This window comes from Taurulus bubalis (assembly GCF_910589615.1).
Source record: "Taurulus bubalis genome assembly, chromosome: 3".
NCBI classification, from domain to species: Eukaryota; Metazoa; Chordata; class Actinopteri; order Perciformes; family Cottidae; genus Taurulus; species Taurulus bubalis.
In genome coordinates, this window is record NC_136591.1 from 285001 (window position 1) to 304597 (window position 19597).

General features: G+C 44.0%; 1 protein-coding gene across 1 annotated transcript; it reads right to left on the bottom strand.

Annotated features, from left to right (window-relative positions):
- Positions 1-887: 887 nt before the first annotated feature.
- On the bottom strand, positions 888-15302 carry lbr (lamin B receptor; the record flags this gene model as incomplete). The annotated part of the gene is made up of 13 exons (XM_079216079.1): positions 888-1048; positions 1579-1701; positions 4046-4126; positions 4318-4486; positions 4611-4736; positions 5929-6032; positions 6739-6933; positions 7225-7279; positions 7493-7689; positions 8183-8393; positions 13659-13733; positions 14843-15040; positions 15129-15302. 13 exons carry the CDS (start codon positions 15300-15302, stop codon positions 888-890), a joined length of 1869 nt encoding a protein of 622 aa, XP_079072205.1.
- Positions 15303-19597: the final 4295 nt, after the last annotated feature.

The following is a 19597-nucleotide window of genomic DNA, read 5'->3' on the forward strand; positions in this document are numbered from 1 at the left end:
ATGTGGATGGCGCTTGTTCACAACAGATCAACACTACTGTTGGAGTAAACAAAAACTAAGACCTCCCTTTGCTTCCTTAACATTGCCATCGCGCTCATATCTACGCACAGTTCTGCAAAGTGAGTGGACCTGAGGTAGCAAAACCAAATCTAATACCCTTTGAGATTGATGAATAAAAAATAATAATAATATGCCTCTTCACCTTAGTTCATTTTTCTTAAAACCTCCCAAATCAATTAACACTCTCAAGTCAAAACTACATGTCGATAATAATAAAAAAAAAGGATGCAACAACATTTTTAAGACAAAACCTTTCTACCAGAGTTCTGAGTCCTGAGTTCCACTGTGGAAGTTTATCCTACTGAAGATAGTAGCATTGATCAACCCTTCACAATATACACATGCAGTGTGATTATAGTAGGAAGGCGTACTTACAAAAGTATTCATAATAAAAGCTGATATTGTAACATTTTGGGAGCAAATAGTCAAACTTACCAAAATGATGCAAATGGTGAGATATTCTTGAAGTATAAAACAAATGCGTATACACAAATATACATCCTAACAAGACGGTCCTAGCAGAGGCCTTTTTTTTTTTATTCCTCCCCAGATTTTAAAAACTATTCAAGCCTATATTTTCTATAAAAAAAATAAATAAAAAAAAGGCAATTCTTCAAATAGTCCACAATACCACTCGGTGACGTTTTCTCTTGCATAAAAAAAAAAAAAAAAAAAAAACAAACACAAAAATACTAGCTCCTTCATTCCGGAATCAAGATTTGAAAAATTCTTGGATTAAAAAGAAAGACTTTAAAAAGTCAAATCATTTAAATTAAAGTTTTTTTGGTGAGCCTTAATAGCCGTAATATTGGTCCAGCGCCGGCTGCTCAGTAGAGGCCCGGGATGATGCGGTACTGGACCGTCCTGCAGTACTCGTCCCAGGCAGAGCCGTACTTCCTCCTGCAGGCGCTCATGTCCCGGGCGTCTCGGTGCACCAGCAGGATGATGAAGTAGATCATGTAGTACCACGGCAGCAGGTGGCTGAAGCCTGAGAGTTAAAAACACTTTCAAGTCAACTATTCATAGCATTATTATCCTGCTGCAAATGTCATGTTTTATTTACCACAGCCAAGCTACAACAATCCAGAACTAAAACCACGTTTAGTGCGGAGCTAAGCTCAAGTTATCACGTTCACTTTAAGAAAATCCATGAAATTAACTGGTAGCTTTTGGTGGATTTTATATGTATTTATATGAATATTAAACTATCTTCGGCCCAGAGACAGTGAACTAGGCGGTATAAAACATGGCTGTCGGCTCTGGGTCCTCACTGCTCGCCTCACGCTTGGTCATCAAGCTGCGTCTGGAACTCACCGTGATAATTGGGATGCTAATTTTGTCTTTTATTTTGTTAAACAGTAGGTGCATTAACGTCTGCACTTTAGTGTCTTAGTACAACGAGCTACGCTAACAAGCGCAGATGCTAATAACTGCTGGAATCTCACATTAAATACAGTGTAGTTTCCGGTAATCACTCAAGTGACTGGTTTCATTTCCTTAGGTGCAACGTGAACTCACCGCAGGGCAGGGACCAGGCCAGGGCCATGAACAGGTCTCCCAGGTAGTTGGGGTGGCGGACCACGCCCCACCAGCCAGAGACCAGCAGACTCCTTCCTGTCGCTGTGGGGATCGTCTGCAGGTCTGCAGAGAACAGACATAGGTTACCGCATATTGAAGCAGGCATCATGAAGCTTGAGGGCATATGGCGTTCCAACGGTCTGGAGGAGGCTGTGGGCCCTGTTGTGTGTCTGGATAGATTTTTTATCAACCTCGACCAACTGTCTTCAATGGCTTATTTGAGGAGTTTCAGTCAGGATTTAGAAAGCATCATAGCACAGAGACACTAGTGACAATTACCAATGACCTTCTAGTTGCATCAGATAGGGGACTTCACCTTCTATATGCTTCCTTTAGGCAGTATTATCAGAAAACACTCCATAAACTTTCACTGCTATGCCGATGATACTCAACTAAATTTGTGGATCAAGCCAGATGAAACCCACCAGGTTGTTAAACTTCAAGCGTGTCTTAAAGACATCAAAACCTGGATGACCTGCAACTTCCTGCTGCTGAACTCGGACAAGACTGAAGTTATTTTACTCGGACCAGAACACCTCAGAAATCAAGTATCTGATGATATGGTTTCTCTGGATGGCATCGCTCTGGCATCTACCACCACCGTAAGGAATCTCTGAGTTATTTTTGACCAGGACCTGTCCTTTGGCTCTCACGTGAAACAGATCTCAAGGACCGCCTTTTTCCACCTACGAAACATCTCAAAGATCCGGCACATCCTGTCTCAACGCGATGCAGAAACATTGATCCACGCATTTGTTAGTTCAAGACTGGATTACTGTAACTCTGTATTATCAGGCTGCTCCGGTAAGTCCCTTGGATCTCTCCAGTTGATCCAGAATGCTGCAGCTCGTGTACTAACAAGGACGCAGAAGAGAGATCACATTACTCCTGTACTAGCTGTTCTCCACTGGCTTCCTGTAAGATCGAGAATCATATTTGAAATCCTTCTCCTCGCCTACAAAGCCTTAACTGGTGATGCACCATCATATATTAAGGAGCTTATAGTGCCATATTACCCCACTAGAGCGTTAGGCTCACTGAATGCAGGGTTACTTGTGGTTCCCAGAGTGTTAAAAAGTAGGTTGGGGTCTAGAGCTTTCAGTTATCAGGCTCCTCTTCTGTGGAATCAGCTTCCACTTTCAGTCCGGGGGTCAGGCACGGTCACCTCATTTAAGAGTAGACTTAAGACTTTCCTCTTTGATAGCGCTTATAGTTAGGGCTGTTTCAGGCTTATAGTTAGGGCTGTTTCAGGCTTATAGTTAGGGCTGTTTCAGGCTTATAGTTAGGGCTGTTTCAGGCTTATAGTTAGGGCTGGTTCAGGCTTATAGTTAGGGCTGGTTCAGGCTTATAGTTAGGGCTGTTTCAGGCTTATAGTTAGGGCTGTTTCAGGCTTATAGTTAGGGCTGGCTCAGGTTTGCCCTGGTCCAGCCCCTAGATATGCTGCTATAGGCCTAGACTGCTGGGGGACATCTTAGGATACACTGAGCTCCTCTTCTCTTCTTCTTTTCCTTCTGGATAAATTATTGTCTCTTCAATGCACATCACCGTAAAAGTCGGGTTACAAGCCACTTCTGCCTCCAGTCAGTGTCCCCGCTGCTGCTGCTGCTGCTACTGCCCGTGTTCTCTCTGCCCAAGTCGGGTGTCGAACCGGAGCTGGTCCTGCTACCTTCGGTGGTTGTCGTGGAGCTAGCAGAAGTTAGCTGGGAACTAGCAGAGCGCTAGCTGGCTACAGCGGGGAGCTGAAGGGGACACTGACCGAAGGTAGTAGCGGCTTGTAACCCGACTTTTACGATACTAACTCTAACTCTAACTCGCTGATGGAACCGGCCTTGAACCGGTTCTGCCTGCTGCCATGGCCCTGCTGATGCCCCCCCCCCTCCTCTCTACCTCCATCTGCTTCATGCAACGTGGCTATCTGGATCATGGACCATGCCTACTACTCATTATATGAATAATTTCTGTCATATTGATGTAATGTGCTGTAACTCTGTTACGTTATTCATTCTGGTCACATGACATCTATTGCTTCTGTCCATCCGGGGAGAGGGATCCTCCTCTGTTGCTCTCCCTCAGGTTTCTTCCCCTTTTTCCCTGTGAAAGGGTTTTTACTATCTTTATTTGGGGGAGTTTTTCCTGATCCGATGTGAGGTCCTGGGACAGGATGTTATGTGTACAGATTGTAAAGCCCTCCGAGGCAAACTTGTATTTGTATATAAAATAAACTGAATTACCACGGAGACATAGGAGATGGACCAAGATATGAAGGGGTATCTGAACCCGCTTTGCACACGCTACTGAAATCATTCACTTATTGACGAACTCTAGCGAGCTCAAACATCAGGAGACGAAGAGTCCTCTCATGACACAACCACGGCATAGTTAGCGTTAAGTCCACAGCAGAACTTACGAGACAGCTTGGGGTCCGTTGGGTTCCTCCTGAAGGCGTTCTTCTCAGAGTTGGACTTCCTGAAGATGTAGAAGCCAACGACTGAAAGAGAGAAACCAAGAGAAAACGTAAACATCCAACTCAACTCTCAAGGCTGGGGGATGAAAATATGACTTTACCTCTTTGGAACTTAACTATTAGTCTTTTTTTTAATCTAATTAGCTGTACATAAAGTAACAAGAACTAGAGACAAACGCAGGTCTGTCAACATATTCCAGATGTGTGCTGCTTACGCTTGAGTGTGACGATGGCTCCGACGGCGGGGAGGCTCAGCTGGTTGGGGTGGCTGACCAGGTAGTAGGCCTGCAGGGTGTAGGTGAAGGGAACCCACACCAGATCCCCAAAGGCCAGCATGAAGCCAAAGCCATCGTGCATCAAGTCCATGGTGGTCAGGATGGCCTCCTGAGGAACGACAGAAACATTCAGCACTTTGCTTTCAGGAATGCTGAAGTTTATTTTGTATTCATCAACATGTTCTCTGAATTCCCATAGCGATATGCTTGAGGAAGTGTCTGAGTAAGCGTACCTCGTTCCAGAGGCCGTCCACCACGTAGAGCAGCTGGAAGAGGTTCACGAGGATCATGGAGTACGATGGAGCCTCCAGGCGCTGCAGCTTCATCTCAGCCAGCGCCATCGCAAAGTTGATCAAACACTGAAAACAAAGCAGAATCATTACGAATGCTTCAGAAATCACAGAATGCTGTGGAGACATTCGTGAAGACGCCTGCCAACTGTCATAAGACGTTGTGGAGAAACAATGATGTGCATGCAGGATGAACGAGCAGCTAGAACATCTAAACTGAAAGTCTGCGTTCACCCACAGCCATGAGCAAACACAAGGCGTTCTGATTGTCAGGCTCTGAGGTTCAGAATACATTCCACATGTGGCCACCAGAGGGTGCGATGTGTGCATAAAAGGGCCGGCCCCATTGGAACTTCATCATCAACCTGTAAGTAGCTGTGGTATAAAGGTTCCTTTGAAAACAGCGCCCCGTTTCCCCGTTTCCCCCAGAAGTAAGATGTGTTATAAAAACTAAACCTGGCTTATCTCCTCAACCACAAAGTCGATTTAAATAATTTAAATAGCTATAATACGGTAACCCCAGTGAGAGGAGGGCTGTGTGTTTAAAAAAATACAAAAAAATCGTTAAATCTTAATATTTCCGTAAGCTACATAACATGATTAAGGGATTTTAACGTTTCACTAAAACGTTTATATGTAACCCTTACAACGTCGGATTTCAGTCAAAGACACATCCCTGTGCCCGTAGAGACTGTGGGAGTTGTATAAAGCAAATCCTTTGCTTTTAGTATCTCTTCATTGAGAAACACGACCAGAGTTTTTTTATATCTTGAGCACTCCAAAATCCTACACTCTTCCTGGTCTTTAAACTCTTCTGAAACCGCGTCAGACGGCACTTGCAGAAGCAGCGGATCCTTTTGATATCAGGCATGATGGGATCTACCTAAAGGGGCACCATTAGTCTGTGGGTTGATGTTAAGGCAACGAACAACACTTCTTTTTTAACTCGGGGAGCTCTCGAGCTTTCTCATGCTTTAAGTTCATAGTTAAGGTCAAAATATGTGTAAAAGTGTTTTTTTGGTTGCAAATATACCTTTTCCCCCCATAGGAATTTGCTGATTAATTTGATATAAATAAACACTACTTTTTAGATTAATCTACTGGTTCCTAGGACCAGTAGAACAGAGACAAACAGAAGTTGTCTTCGAGCTCAAAGGGTTATAACGTTGCCGATACTTGTTTTACTTATAATAATACACTTCTTACTTCAATTTGATATTACTAAGACAAACGTTTGCTTTGGTGTCCCGTGACAACTCACCCAGCCAATCAGACCAGGGCGCATCTCACAGAAAAACTTCAGGTCAAACTCTTTGATGCGCGGATTGAGCTCGCGACCTTTGAAGAAGTCGTAGGCCACATTACCTGTGAAGGAGAAGAGAAGACATCAGGATCATTTATAGAAGAGAAGACATCAGGATCATTTATAGAAGAGAAGACATCAGGATCATTTACAGAAGAGAAGACATCAGGATCATTTATAGAAGAGAAGACATCAGGATCATTTATAGAAGAGAAGACATCAGGATCATTTATAGAAGAGAAGACATCAGGATCATTTATAGAAGAGAAGACATCAGGATCATTTATAGAAGAGAAGACATCAGGATCATTTATAGAGAAGACATCAGGATCATTTATAGAAGAGAAGACATCAGGATCATTTATAGAAGAGAAGACATCAGGATCATTTATAGAAGAGAAGACATCAGGATCATTTACAGAAGAGAAGACATCAGGATCATTTATAGAAGAGAAGACATCAGGATCATTTACAGAAGAGAAGACATCAGGATCAGGAGGCACCCCACAGGGAGACGACCCTCTAGAGCTTCTCTTCACAGAGCTTCTCTTACCAGAGCTTCTCTTACCAGAGCTTCTCTTACCAGAGCTTTATCCCAGAGCTTCTCTTAACAGAGCTTCTCTTACCAGAGCTTCTCTTACCAGAGCTTTATCCCAGAGCTTCTCTTACCAGAGCTTTATCCCAGAGCTTCTCTTACCAGAGCTTCTCTTACCAGAGCTTTATCCCAGAGCTTCTCTTAACAGAGCTTCCTCCCAGAGCTTCTCTTACCAGAGCTTCCTCCCAGAGCCAGCTGCTCCCCGGCAGCGTACCGAGAACGGACGTACAGGTAGACGCTGAGCAGGACGGAGACCAGGAAGGAGGCCACAGCCAGCTGCAGGAAGTGGCTGTGGATGTAGGTGAGGTCCACTTCCTGATGCAGCGCTGCTGCTACAGCTAGAGCGCTCACCACCACGGAGAAGAACCCTGAGGAACAGAGCTTTAGATACAGATGAAGGACTACAAAGAACCCTGAGGAACAGAGCTTTAGATACAGATGAAGGACTACAAAGAACCCTGAGGAACAGAGCTTTAGATACAGATGAAGGACTACAAAGAACCATGAGGAACAGAGCTTTAGATACAGATGAAGGACTACAAAGAAAGGTGACAGCTAAGCGTTGCCTCTATATGCTCCAAGCCTCTAGCGATCAGTTAAAGCAACAGATGAGCCAGCACTGTCAGTGTTAGTGAATGGTAGAGGAAGACTTGACTCACCATTGGTTCTGTACTTCAGTTTCTCTCCGGACCTCAGAGGCATGCCCTCGCTCAGCTGGAGAGGAACAAGAGACAAGCAGAAGTATTCTGTCAGCTCACATACCAAACACAAAACAAGTCAGTGTGAGATATCAAGATGAGCCAGGATGTAAAGAGCTTCCTCTTTCCTGTGGAGAATCTAGTGAACGGTTACTCCTGACCAGTAACCACATGTCTGCCTCCTGCCAGAGAAAACAGAAAGGTCATTCTCAGCTCAGTCCTCACTCACCTTTCCAACAGGCAGCATGTAGAGCAGGACCTGGAATAAGATCCAGAGCATCACAAAGCCCAGGGCCTGAGCATCCCAGAAGGCTTCCAGAGGGGGCAGAGGGGGAGGGAAGCTGGTCAGACTGGGGTTCTCCAGCTGGACCTGGAGAACCAGGAACAGAACCCAGGCTGGCAGGAAGAGCAGCCAGAAGTAGGCTCCTGAGGAGGGAGAGCCTGTGAGCTTCATGTTACAAGGACACACACACACACTCTCTAAAGATGAAGTTGAAACCATAGTTTATGTTTCATAAGATATACCTTGCTGTCCCAGGGTTCTGTCTTCACTAGGGATGTTAATAGTTAACTAATGGCTCCAGTTAAAAGAAATATTACAATTGTTCTAAAAGCTGAGAAACACCAAACGTTCCTCCCTCTGATTAGGAGGAAGCTATTACACTAAGGAGTTAAGGTCCAGCATAGCGTGACCGGAGAAGTAGAAACTAATTAAGACCTCATTTATCAGAAACGTCATTGGTCAGTGTTTACACCGTCAGGAGGGCCACACAACTCAAAACACAGCCTCAAGCAACGGAGAGTGAAACTCCATAAATGAGCTGTGTGTGCCTGAGAAAGCAGCCCTGAATGTAACGGAGGAGTCCTGGCTCTAGCTGCTGCCTGGAGGATGAAGCTGCGTTTCTTATCTCAAACCAACCTATCTTGCCTCCAAAGTCCAGCGGGGTGGCGGCAGCGGCAGCGGCAGCGGCAGCGGCAGCGGCAGCGGCAGCGGCAGCGGCAGCCGGAGCGGCTTCCTGCTGCAGCGGCTCTGGTTTGGCCTCCGCTGGTTTGGCATCTCCGTCGTCCTTCCTGCGGCGCAGGTTGTAACGGCCGGGGAGCTTACCAGGCTCCGCCTCCACCGCAGCTTTCTGAACAAAGATATGGGGATTGTTAAAAACATACAAATCAAAGTTAAAAGTTGTACAAGACTCCCAAGTGACGGTGCGGAGGATCGTGGACAGAAAACAAAGAACCCTGCACCTGACATCCCTCCACTGAGGGTTCATCATCACTCCGTCATCAGGCAACCTTCCTATGAACAATGCAGGTAAACACTGGTGACTCAGGTCTAATGACTAGAGCAACTTAACCTGGTGAAGGTACAGACAAGTCTAATGTCTAGAGCAACTTAACCTGGTGAAGGTACAGACAAGTCTAATGACTAGAGCAACTTAACCTGGTGAAGGTATAGACAAGTCTAATGACTAGAGCAACTTAACCTGGTGAAGGTACAGACAAGTCTAATGTCTAGAGCAACTTAACCTGGTGAAGGTACAGACAAGTCTAATGACTAGAGCAACTTAACCTGGTGAAGGTATAGACAAGTCTAATGACTAGAGCAACTTAACCTGGTGAAGGTATAGACAAGTCTAATGACTAGAGCAACTTAACCTGGTGAAGGTATAGACAAGTCTAATGACTAGAGCAACTTAACCTGGTGAAGGTATAGACAAGTCTAATATCTAGAGCAACTTAACCTGGTGAAGGTATAGACAAGTCTAATATCTAGAGCAACTTAACCTGGTGAAGGTACAGACAAGTCTAATGACTAGAGCAACTTAACCTGGTGAAGGTACAGACAAGTCTAATATCTAGAGCAACTTAACCTGGTGAAGGTACAGACAAGTCTAATATCTAGAGCAACTTAACCTGGTGAAGGTACAGACAAGTCTAATGACTAGAGCAACTTAACCTGGTGAAGGTATAGACAAGTCTAATGACTAGAGCAACTTAACCTGGTGAAGGTACAGACAAGTCTAATGACTAGAGCAACTTAACCTGGTGAAGGTACAGACAAGTCTAATGACTAGAGCAACTTAACCTGGTGAAGGTACAGACAAGTCTAATGACTAGAGCAACTTAACCTGGTGAAGGTACAGACAAGTCTAATGACTAGAGCAACTTAACCTGGTGAAGGTATAGACAAGTCTAATGTCTAGAGCAACTTAACCTGGTGAAGGTACAGACAAGTCTAATGACTAGAGCAACTTAACCTGGTGAAGGTACAGACAAGTCTAATGACTAGAGCAACTTAACCTGGTGAAGGTATAGACAAGTCTAATGACTAGAGCAAGTTAACCTGGTGAAGGTATAGACAAGTCTAATGTCTAGAGCAACTTAACCTGGTGAAGGTACAGACAAGTCTAATGACTAGAGCAACTTAACCTGGTGAAGGTATAGACAAGTCTAATGACTAGAGCAAGTTAACCTGGTGAAGGTATAGACAAGTCTAATGTCTAGAGCAACTTAACCTGGTGAAGGTACAGACAAGTCTAATGACTAGAGCAACTTAACCTGGTGAAGGTACAGACAAGTCTAATATCTAGAGCAACTTAACCTGGTGAAGGTACAGACAAGTCTAATGACTAGAGCAACTTAACCTGGTGAAGGTACAGACAAGTCTAATGTCTAGAGCAACTTAACCTGGTGAAGGTACAGACAAGTCTAATGACTAGAGCAACTTAACCTGGTGAAGGTATAGACAAGTCTAATGACTAGAGCAACTTAACCTGGTGAAGGTATAGACAAGTCTAATGACTAGAGCAACTTAACCTGGTGAAGGTATAGACAAGTCTAATGACTAGAGCAACTTAACCTGGTGAAGGTATAGACAAGTCTAATATCTAGAGCAACTTAACCTGGTGAAGGTATAGACAAGTCTAATATCTAGAGCAACTTAACCTGGTGAAGGTACAGACAAGTCTAATGACTAGAGCAACTTAACCTGGTGAAGGTACAGACAAGTCTAATATCTAGAGCAACTTAACCTGGTGAAGGTACAGACAAGTCTAATATCTAGAGCAACTTAACCTGGTGAAGGTACAGACAAGTCTAATGACTAGAGCAACTTAACCTGGTGAAGGTATAGACAAGTCTAATGACTAGAGCAACTTAACCTGGTGAAGGTACAGACAAGTCTAATGACTAGAGCAACTTAACCTGGTGAAGGTACAGACAAGTCTAATGACTAGAGCAACTTAACCTGGTGAAGGTACAGACAAGTCTAATGACTAGAGCAACTTAACCTGGTGAAGGTACAGACAAGTCTAATGACTAGAGCAACTTAACCTGGTGAAGGTATAGACAAGTCTAATGTCTAGAGCAACTTAACCTGGTGAAGGTACAGACAAGTCTAATGACTAGAGCAACTTAACCTGGTGAAGGTACAGACAAGTCTAATGACTAGAGCAACTTAACCTGGTGAAGGTATAGACAAGTCTAATGACTAGAGCAAGTTAACCTGGTGAAGGTATAGACAAGTCTAATGTCTAGAGCAACTTAACCTGGTGAAGGTACAGACAAGTCTAATGACTAGAGCAACTTAACCTGGTGAAGGTATAGACAAGTCTAATGACTAGAGCAAGTTAACCTGGTGAAGGTATAGACAAGTCTAATGTCTAGAGCAACTTAACCTGGTGAAGGTACAGACAAGTCTAATGACTAGAGCAACTTAACCTGGTGAAGGTACAGACAAGTCTAATATCTAGAGCAACTTAACCTGGTGAAGGTACAGACAAGTCTAATGACTAGAGCAAGTTAACCTGGTGAAGGTATAGACAAGTCTAATATCTAGAGCAACTTAACCTGGTGAAGGTACAGACAAGTCTAATGACTAGAGCAACTTAACCTGGTGAAGGTATAGACAAGTCTAATGACTAGAGCAACTTAACCTGGTGAAGGTACAGACAAGTCTAATGACTAGAGCAACTTAACCTGGTGAAGGTACAGACAAGTCTAATGACTAGAGCAACTTAACCTGGTGAAGGTACAGACAAGTCTAATGACTAGAGCAACTTAACCTGGTGAAGGTACAGACAAGTCTAATGACTAGAGCAACTTAACCTGGTGAAGGTATAGACAAGTCTAATGTCTAGAGCAACTTAACCTGGTGAAGGTACAGACAAGTCTAATGACTAGAGCAACTTAACCTGGTGAAGGTACAGACAAGTCTAATGACTAGAGCAACTTAACCTGGTGAAGGTATAGACAAGTCTAATGACTAGAGCAAGTTAACCTGGTGAAGGTATAGACAAGTCTAATGTCTAGAGCAACTTAACCTGGTGAAGGTACAGACAAGTCTAATATCTAGAGCAACTTAACCTGGTGAAGGTACAGACAAGTCTAATATCTAGAGCAACTTAACCTGGTGAAGGTACAGACAAGTCTAATATCTAGAGCAACTTAACCTGGTGAAGGTACAGACAAGTCTAATGTCTAGAGCAACTTAACCTGGTGAAGGTACAGACAAGTCTAATGACTAGAGCAACTTAACCTGGTGAAGGTATAGACAAGTCTAATGACTAGAGCAACTTAACCTGGTGAAGGTACAGACAAGTCTAATGACTAGAGCAACTTAACCTGGTGAAGGTACAGACAAGTCTAATATCTAGAGCAACTTAACCTGGTGAAGGTACAGACAAGTCTAATGACTAGAGCAAGTTAACCTGGTGAAGGTATAGACAAGTCTAATGACTAGAGCAACTTAACCTGGTGAAGGTATAGACAAGTCTAATGTCTAGAGCAACTTAACCTGGTGAAGGTATAGACAAGTCTAATGTCTAGAGCAACTTAACCTGGTGAAGGTATAGACAAGTCTAATATCTAGAGCAACTTAACCTGGTGAAGGTACAGACAAGTCTAATGACTAGAGCAACTTAACCTGGTGAAGGTATAGACAAGTCTAATGACTAGAGCAACTTAACCTGGTGAAGGTACAGACAAGTCTAATGACTAGAGCAACTTAACCTGGTGAAGGTATAGACAAGTCTAATGACTAGAGCAACTTAACCTGGTGAAGGTATAGACAAGTCTAATGACTAGAGCAACTTAACCTGGTGAAGGTATAGACAAGTCTAATGACTAGAGCAACTTAACCTGGTGAAGGTATAGACAAGTCTAATATCTAGAGCAACTTAACCTGGTGAAGGTACAGACAAGTCTAATGACTAGAGCAACTTAACCTGGTGAAGGTATAGACAAGTCTAATGACTAGAGCAACTTAACCTGGTGAAGGTACAGACAAGTCTAATGACTAGAGCAACTTAACCTGGTGAAGGTACAGACAAGTCTAATGACTAGAGCAAGTTAACCTGGTGAAGGTATAGACAAGTCTAATGACTAGAGCAACTTAACCTGGTGAAGGTATAGACAAGTCTAATGACTAGAGCAACTTAACCTGGTGAAGGTACAGACAAGTCTAATATCTAGAGCAACTTAACCTGGTGAAGGTATAGACAAGTCTAATGACTAGAGCAACTTAACCTGGTGAAGGTACAGACAAGTCTAATATCTAGAGCAACTTAACCTGGTGAAGGTATAGACAAGTCTAATGACTAGAGCAACTTAACCTGGTGAAGGTACAGACAAGTCTAATATCTAGAGCAACTTAACCTGGTGAAGGTATAGACAAGTCTAATGACTAGAGCAACTTAACCTGGTGAAGGTACAGACAAGTCTAATGACTAGAGCAACTTAACCTGGTGAAGGTACAGACAAGTCTAATGACTAGAGCAACTTAACCTGGTGAAGGTACAGACAAGTCTAATATCTAGAGCAACTTAACCTGGTGAAGGTATAGACAAGTCTAACGTCTAATTTACCTTTAATGAGTCAAGCATTTGAATGAGTTTTGGCCCTGAGGAAAAAGTATTTCTTCAAATACAAATCAAACCACCAATAGTTGAATTGGATTTTCTACTAAATAAGATTACATTTTAAATCAAATCATACACAAAGATTAGAACCAAACATGTAGAAGGTCCCCATCTTAATGCCTCACAGCTCTGTGGCTCTATGAGAGAAACACCTTCTCTTCATGTGTTCAGAGTAAAGCTTTCCCTTCACAGCAGCTCTCAGAAAGCTTCGACCACAGGGTGGACCTCTCTAGGATTATAGATTAGCTCCCATAACCGCAGACCCCACTGACTTCAGAGGCTGGCTGGTCTCAGGTCTGTAATCCTGCTCAGGAATCTCATTTAGGCAAAAACAAAGCTCGTAAAATGGGACAAAACTGGATTGAAATCCCATGTGGTGAATATTTATATCAACTTATTTAAGAATCGCAGATGTGTGTGTCTCTCACTCTCTCTCACACACACACACACACACACACAGAAGAGAAAAGAAGAGCTCACCTCATTTACTGTGTTGTTCTCCTCTTTCTTTCCGTGCTTATTGTTGCCATTGTTCTCAGCTGCCTTTGTCTGTGGCTGCAGTCGCACAATGGAGGGAGATGGAGAGACAAAGAGGGGAACGTGAGGAACGTTATGGTCAAAACACAGACTGACACGACATGGTAATGATGGTTTAGGAAACGCTACGAGAATCTGGCCACATCACAGTGTTCCGTTTGAACACAAGATAGTTGTACTCATCCAGCATCACAAAGTCAGAGTCTTTGATTCACTTATTTGTAATGAAGCCGTCTCATCGATGGGGACATTTAGTTTCCCCACTTCATAATTCAATGTCCTTTGGTTCAACTCTTTTCTGAGCTGGCACAAATCAGAATTTGAAAAGTTGTGTTTTTATTTGACTACATCTAGAAAAGTGCTCCATTACAGAGATGAAACCACCCGAGCTGTGACCGGCGATCAGTTTCAGACTTCAGTCCTGAACTCAAAACATTTGGAACAACCAACGTGATGCATTCCCAGGGTGCTTCAGAGGAATCAGTGACCGCCCAGAGCTGCACAGCCAACATGAACCAACCAGGACTCGCCTCACTACACTGCACTGCACTTTCGCTGCTTGTTTGCTGCATCAGGGGTATTTCTGCGCCACATTGTGATGACTTCTCGTCGCCTGGTGGGCAAGGTAAAGAACAGGGGAACCCCAGAGACCAGGTCAGCAGGCTGTGGTGTGGCGGGCACCCAGGCTAACATGCAGTTATGACAAAGGACAATTTACCCTGGAAGCCTAAAAACAGATGTATTATGTAATGTATTGTAATAATGTAAGGCATTGTATGACTAGGTTGGTCACAGGAAGCCAACATGGAAACACTTCTTGCGGTTCAAGGCAGAAGCGGAGCTGCTCTTTGTTGCCTGGTAACAACACACGTAGTCAACAGTGAAACCGGTAGAGACTCTGCTTAGTGTTGCAACCGTCTGATGATGACATTGCACCTTGACCTTGGCTATCGTTAATAGATGGCAGTAACCTTAATGGGCCGTGTTACTCCATAGCATGAGATACAGTGAGTTGATGGGACGCTACAGCGGAGATGAACAGTAACGGATCAAAGGCTATCAGAAGGTGCGGCGCCTTATACAATCTGGTTCTGTACACCGGGCTGAGCCGGGAGCATGAGCCTCACCAGGGGACTGAGCCGGACCTCCAGTGAGTCCTTCAGCCTGACATCCCCGCGGGAGACCTGTGCGTCCGTCACAGCCGCCGCCGTGCGGGAGGACGAGCGCCGCGGGGTCCTGGCCGGGGAGCGCGAGCGGCTGCGACGGCGGCCTGGAGAGCGGGACCGGGACCGAGACCGGGACCGGGTCTGGAAGCCCGAGGCGTTCTGCAGGGGAACAGCAATCGAGCCATAAAGGAGAGATTGCAACCGTTAAAAAAGTTGCGTGAAAAGAAAGAGAAGCCCAGGTTGCTACCTTGATGTCTTGCTCCTTGAGCTCCAGCTCGGTGCCGTCCTTGTAGATGACGGTGTAAAGACTACTTTTGGCATCAAAGGCCAGCACCTTGACCTCGTAGTACAGGTTGCTGCCCGGCCAGCGGCCCATCACCATGTCACCACTCTGATACCTCACAGCAGCCGGCATCTTCATGACCTGAAGGAAAGACATGGAGGAGAGAGAGAGAGAGAAGTGAAAGACAAGAGATGTAGTAGAATGAGACAGAGATGAGAGAAAAAAGAAGGAGGTAGACTTTTTTAGCCTTTCATCAAAAACAGTGAGTAGAAAAGCAACGTACATTTTGCATGACATGAATAAAGGCTTTTTAAAAGTATGTGAAGAGAATGATGCACTGAGACAATGGAGGCATTGTTATTGCAGCTCTTTTCTGTTTCCATACAGTGCACAGAAGCCAGCATGAGCTCTACTTCAACAATGACACCACAGAGCGTCTGCATCTCCATGGCTCACTGTCACTCCTCTCTCTTGGCAGTTACACAGTGGACATGCTGTCTGTCCACTGCCTTACGTACAGGGCAATACTGGCGTAGAGCGCGCACTTAAGGTAAAGGTTCTTCTACATGAGCTGCAGTCAAGGTTCTTCAAAGGCGGCTGCTCTGCAGTGGTACACGAGCTGCAGTGTGACACAATGAGCCAGGCCAGGTCAGCAGTATGGACATGAGGGACCAGGGAGCTCAGTGTCTAGAAAGCCACTAGAGCAGAACTGCTGACGGGCCCGTCCCTGCTGGGTTTACCAAAGCCGTCTGTCTGACAGAGGCCTGCCATGACGTCCACCAGGACTGCTAGAGCAGCCGCTGATGACAGCAGAGCTGTGGGCTACCTCCACCACATGTAGCAGCCAGTTGGAGGACAGCCATGCAATGTACCACGGTGAGAACCGTTATAACATGTAAAGGAAGCCTGCGTTGCACACAGCTCATTACAACCGCTCTCCTGAGCTGAAGGGACGTAGCATGCCTCTGCTCTACATCACGTACAGGCACCACAGCGCCAGCAGAGGAATGCAGTGACATGCTGGACTATGAGCACCTCAACAGAGCAGTGAATACCTGGAGTGAGGAAACTTGGTCACAACGCTCTGGTTTCAGCAAAGCAAAAATAGAGCTCTACCTCCAGCTGTCTGCTGGGATCATGTCAGCCTCATGACCGACTCCTGTAGCCCTCATGCTGCTGGTTACAGCACAGTGCTGCAGTGATAGGAGCTTATAGAAACTGCTTTGAGAGGGTTGGTTGTTACGTTGTGCTTTTTCTTTTAACCCTAAATATATCAAACAACTCCTTTATGACAATAATAACCATTATGTTGACAGCAAAACCACTCTGTTGTACAATGTACCTTATCTCCTGTAGGCCTTTATAAAAACACAGAACTCCAGCAGTCCTTTGAGTAACCGGCTGGCCAGGGTTACCACAAATAGGCAGGGAGAGTCAATGTATGCAGTCAACTCTAATCCACTGGTAACGGGTCTACTCTTTTAAAAAACACACAATATTCCTGAGAGCCTGCGTCCTGCCAGCAGAGGTCCACATGGGATGTGATCCAGACGATGGGCTTCCCATCAGAGCAGAGCTTGATGAAAAGATACCGGAGGAGAGGAGGAGTTAAACAGAAGTCTCCACCTCTCTGGGCGGAAAGCTGCTGTTTCCTCCAGCTGTATGGAGCTGTGACCTCAACATGAGCACTAAGGTGGAACAGACTATAACACCTGTATGGAGCTGTGACCTCAACATGAGCACTAAGGTGGAACAGACTATAACACCTGTATGGAGCTGTGACCTCAACATGAGCACTAAGGTGGAACAGACTATAACACCTGTATGGAGCTGTGACCTCAACATGAGCACTAAGGTGGAACACCACCACTCTTCAGTAGTGACGTAGAGCCTTTATACCACTCTTCAGTAGTGACGTAGAGCCTTTATACCACCTCAGTGCTGACGTGACGTCACCGGACCTGTTGCGTTAAAGTTAGCTAGTTAGCTTCAAGGTGGCTAATGCTGCCGGAGGGACGCATGACTGAAGCGCTGCGGTGCAACAGGCGGCCGTGTTATCTGGCGGCCTTTCGGCTGAACGCGTCCGTTGTTGTCGTAGTTACAAGTAAAGAGAAAGCCTTTAACTAGCTGTCCTCATGAATGCGTCGTTTTGTTTTTAATACAGTGTAAACCCCTCTCACATGCATCATAATATATCATATACACATTAAATAAAGCGGCATTCACGAGGGCAGCTACGTGTTTTCTTCATATTATACCAGCTGTCTGTAACTACGGCAACAACGGACGCGTTCAGGGGAAAGTCGCCAGTTAACACGGTCGCTTATTAAACCGCAACACCGGTGAGGAAAACAAACGCACCCGTTAGGAGAATGAACCCCTGAACATGTGTGAGCAAGTTCTACTAAACTCCCGTCAGAGACCAGGGGAAGTTAAACACGGAGGTACGTTCATGGGGCCGGAAACCCGACTAAATTAATATTATATATTATGAAGGTAGATACGTATTTATCTTTGACAGAGCGCGCTCCGTCTAATTTCTGGCCCACACGTGAGTGCGTGTGTATAATGTAGAAACGCAAAGTCCGCCACCGTGTTAACGTTCCAGGAACTAGTCGGAGCCCAGCCTCCGTGAGAGGACGGACTGCTGTCAGCAGCCTGACCGCTTCAACCAGTGAAGGGTTAACGTTCCAGGAACTAGTCGGAGCCCAGCCTCCGTTAACTCTGCTAAACCATCGTCCCAACAAAGAGCAACGCACAGGAACACCACAGCCGAAGCATTGCGCATGCGCACCTACCTTGTTATTGTGAGAGTAATTCCAGTGATAAAAGTGATAAGATAATCCTTTCCGAGACGAGGAAAATATAAAATGAAGATTTATATTTTAAAAACGGCTTGACGTCGCGCTCTTCTCCCTCCCTCTCTGGGCATAACCCACCAGTGACCAGGAAGGCGCGAACTCTGCTGATTGGCGGGTTCAGCGTGCATTTCAAATGGCTCTGCGATCTGATTGGCTCTCAGTGGATCTGAACTGAGCAGGGATTGGTTCTGGCAGCGGTCACGACTACTTTGTTTACTGGTGTCAAATTACCGCCAGACAAAATGGTAGAAGTAGTTTAACACTATATCAGATAAAAACACTTTGTCTCTGATTTTAATAACTGTTCATTACAATAATGATGATTTTACTAAATGTTCCACACAATAATAATAATAATAATGATTTTGCTAAATGTTCCACACAATAATAATAATAATAATAATAATAATAATAATGATTTTACTAAATATTCCTAACAATAATTATAATAATGATTTTACTAAATGTTCCTAACAATAACAATAATAATAATAATGATTTTACTAAGTGTTCCTAACAACAATAATAATAATGATTTTACTTAATGTTCCTAACAATAATAATAATAATAATAATAATAATGATTTTACTAAATGTTCCTAACAATAACAATAATAATAATGATGATTTTACTAAATGTTCCTAACAATAATAATAATGATTTTAACAAAAAAATAAAATAATAACAAAAACACAGCTATAATGGAACATAATTCAGAAACTACCATAATAATAAAATATAACTCTGACCTTGTTAAAGAAAGATAAGTTCATATAGACTAAGTGTTTAATGCATTGTGTGTTAAACTAAACGTACATCAAAGGAACAGAACTTCTTCTGTGTTTATCAAACTCTGTTAAAGATATTATTCATTTTATGTGGTGTAATATATCCTTTGTCTATCTAAAATAAATATACAAAATAAGAACGTATTATAGTATCTGTATACATACATATGTATGCATGTATGTATGCATGTATGTATGTATGTATGTATATGTATATGTGTGTGTGTATATATATATATATATATATATATATATATATATATACAGGGTGTTTCCTGTCTCCTCGTCCTCAGATGAACCGCCAGGCCTCTCTAAGCCCCGCCCACAGGAAGCTCTTTCTTTTTAAGAAAGCAGTAAAGCAGGAAGTGTTTTAAATCTGAAACCGACTTCGTCCTGCAGAGCGGACGGAAGAATACACGTCAACGCTTTTCATATTATTAGTAAAGGCAGTTTGTAGAACTTGAACCCAATCCAACGAGAGGACAATACATCACGGTTTGTTTCTTTGCACAACGTCAACGCCTTGAATACTTTAAACCCTGCAGGGCGATGAAGCAGCTGGAGCTGCTCTATGGTTTTAATATCTAACAATGGTAGAGAGGTGGGGGAGGAGGGGCCTCCCTCTCTGGGCCCCCGGCCGCTCAGGCGTCATCCATGTTGAGAGCCATGTGGAGGCAATACCTTGTCTTTCTGTTCCACGTTGAGCCCCCTTTAAAGGTCTGGAGCATGAATAGACACATGCGTGAAAGTTAGTTTTTTAAAGTGCCCCTCACAACAGAAGCT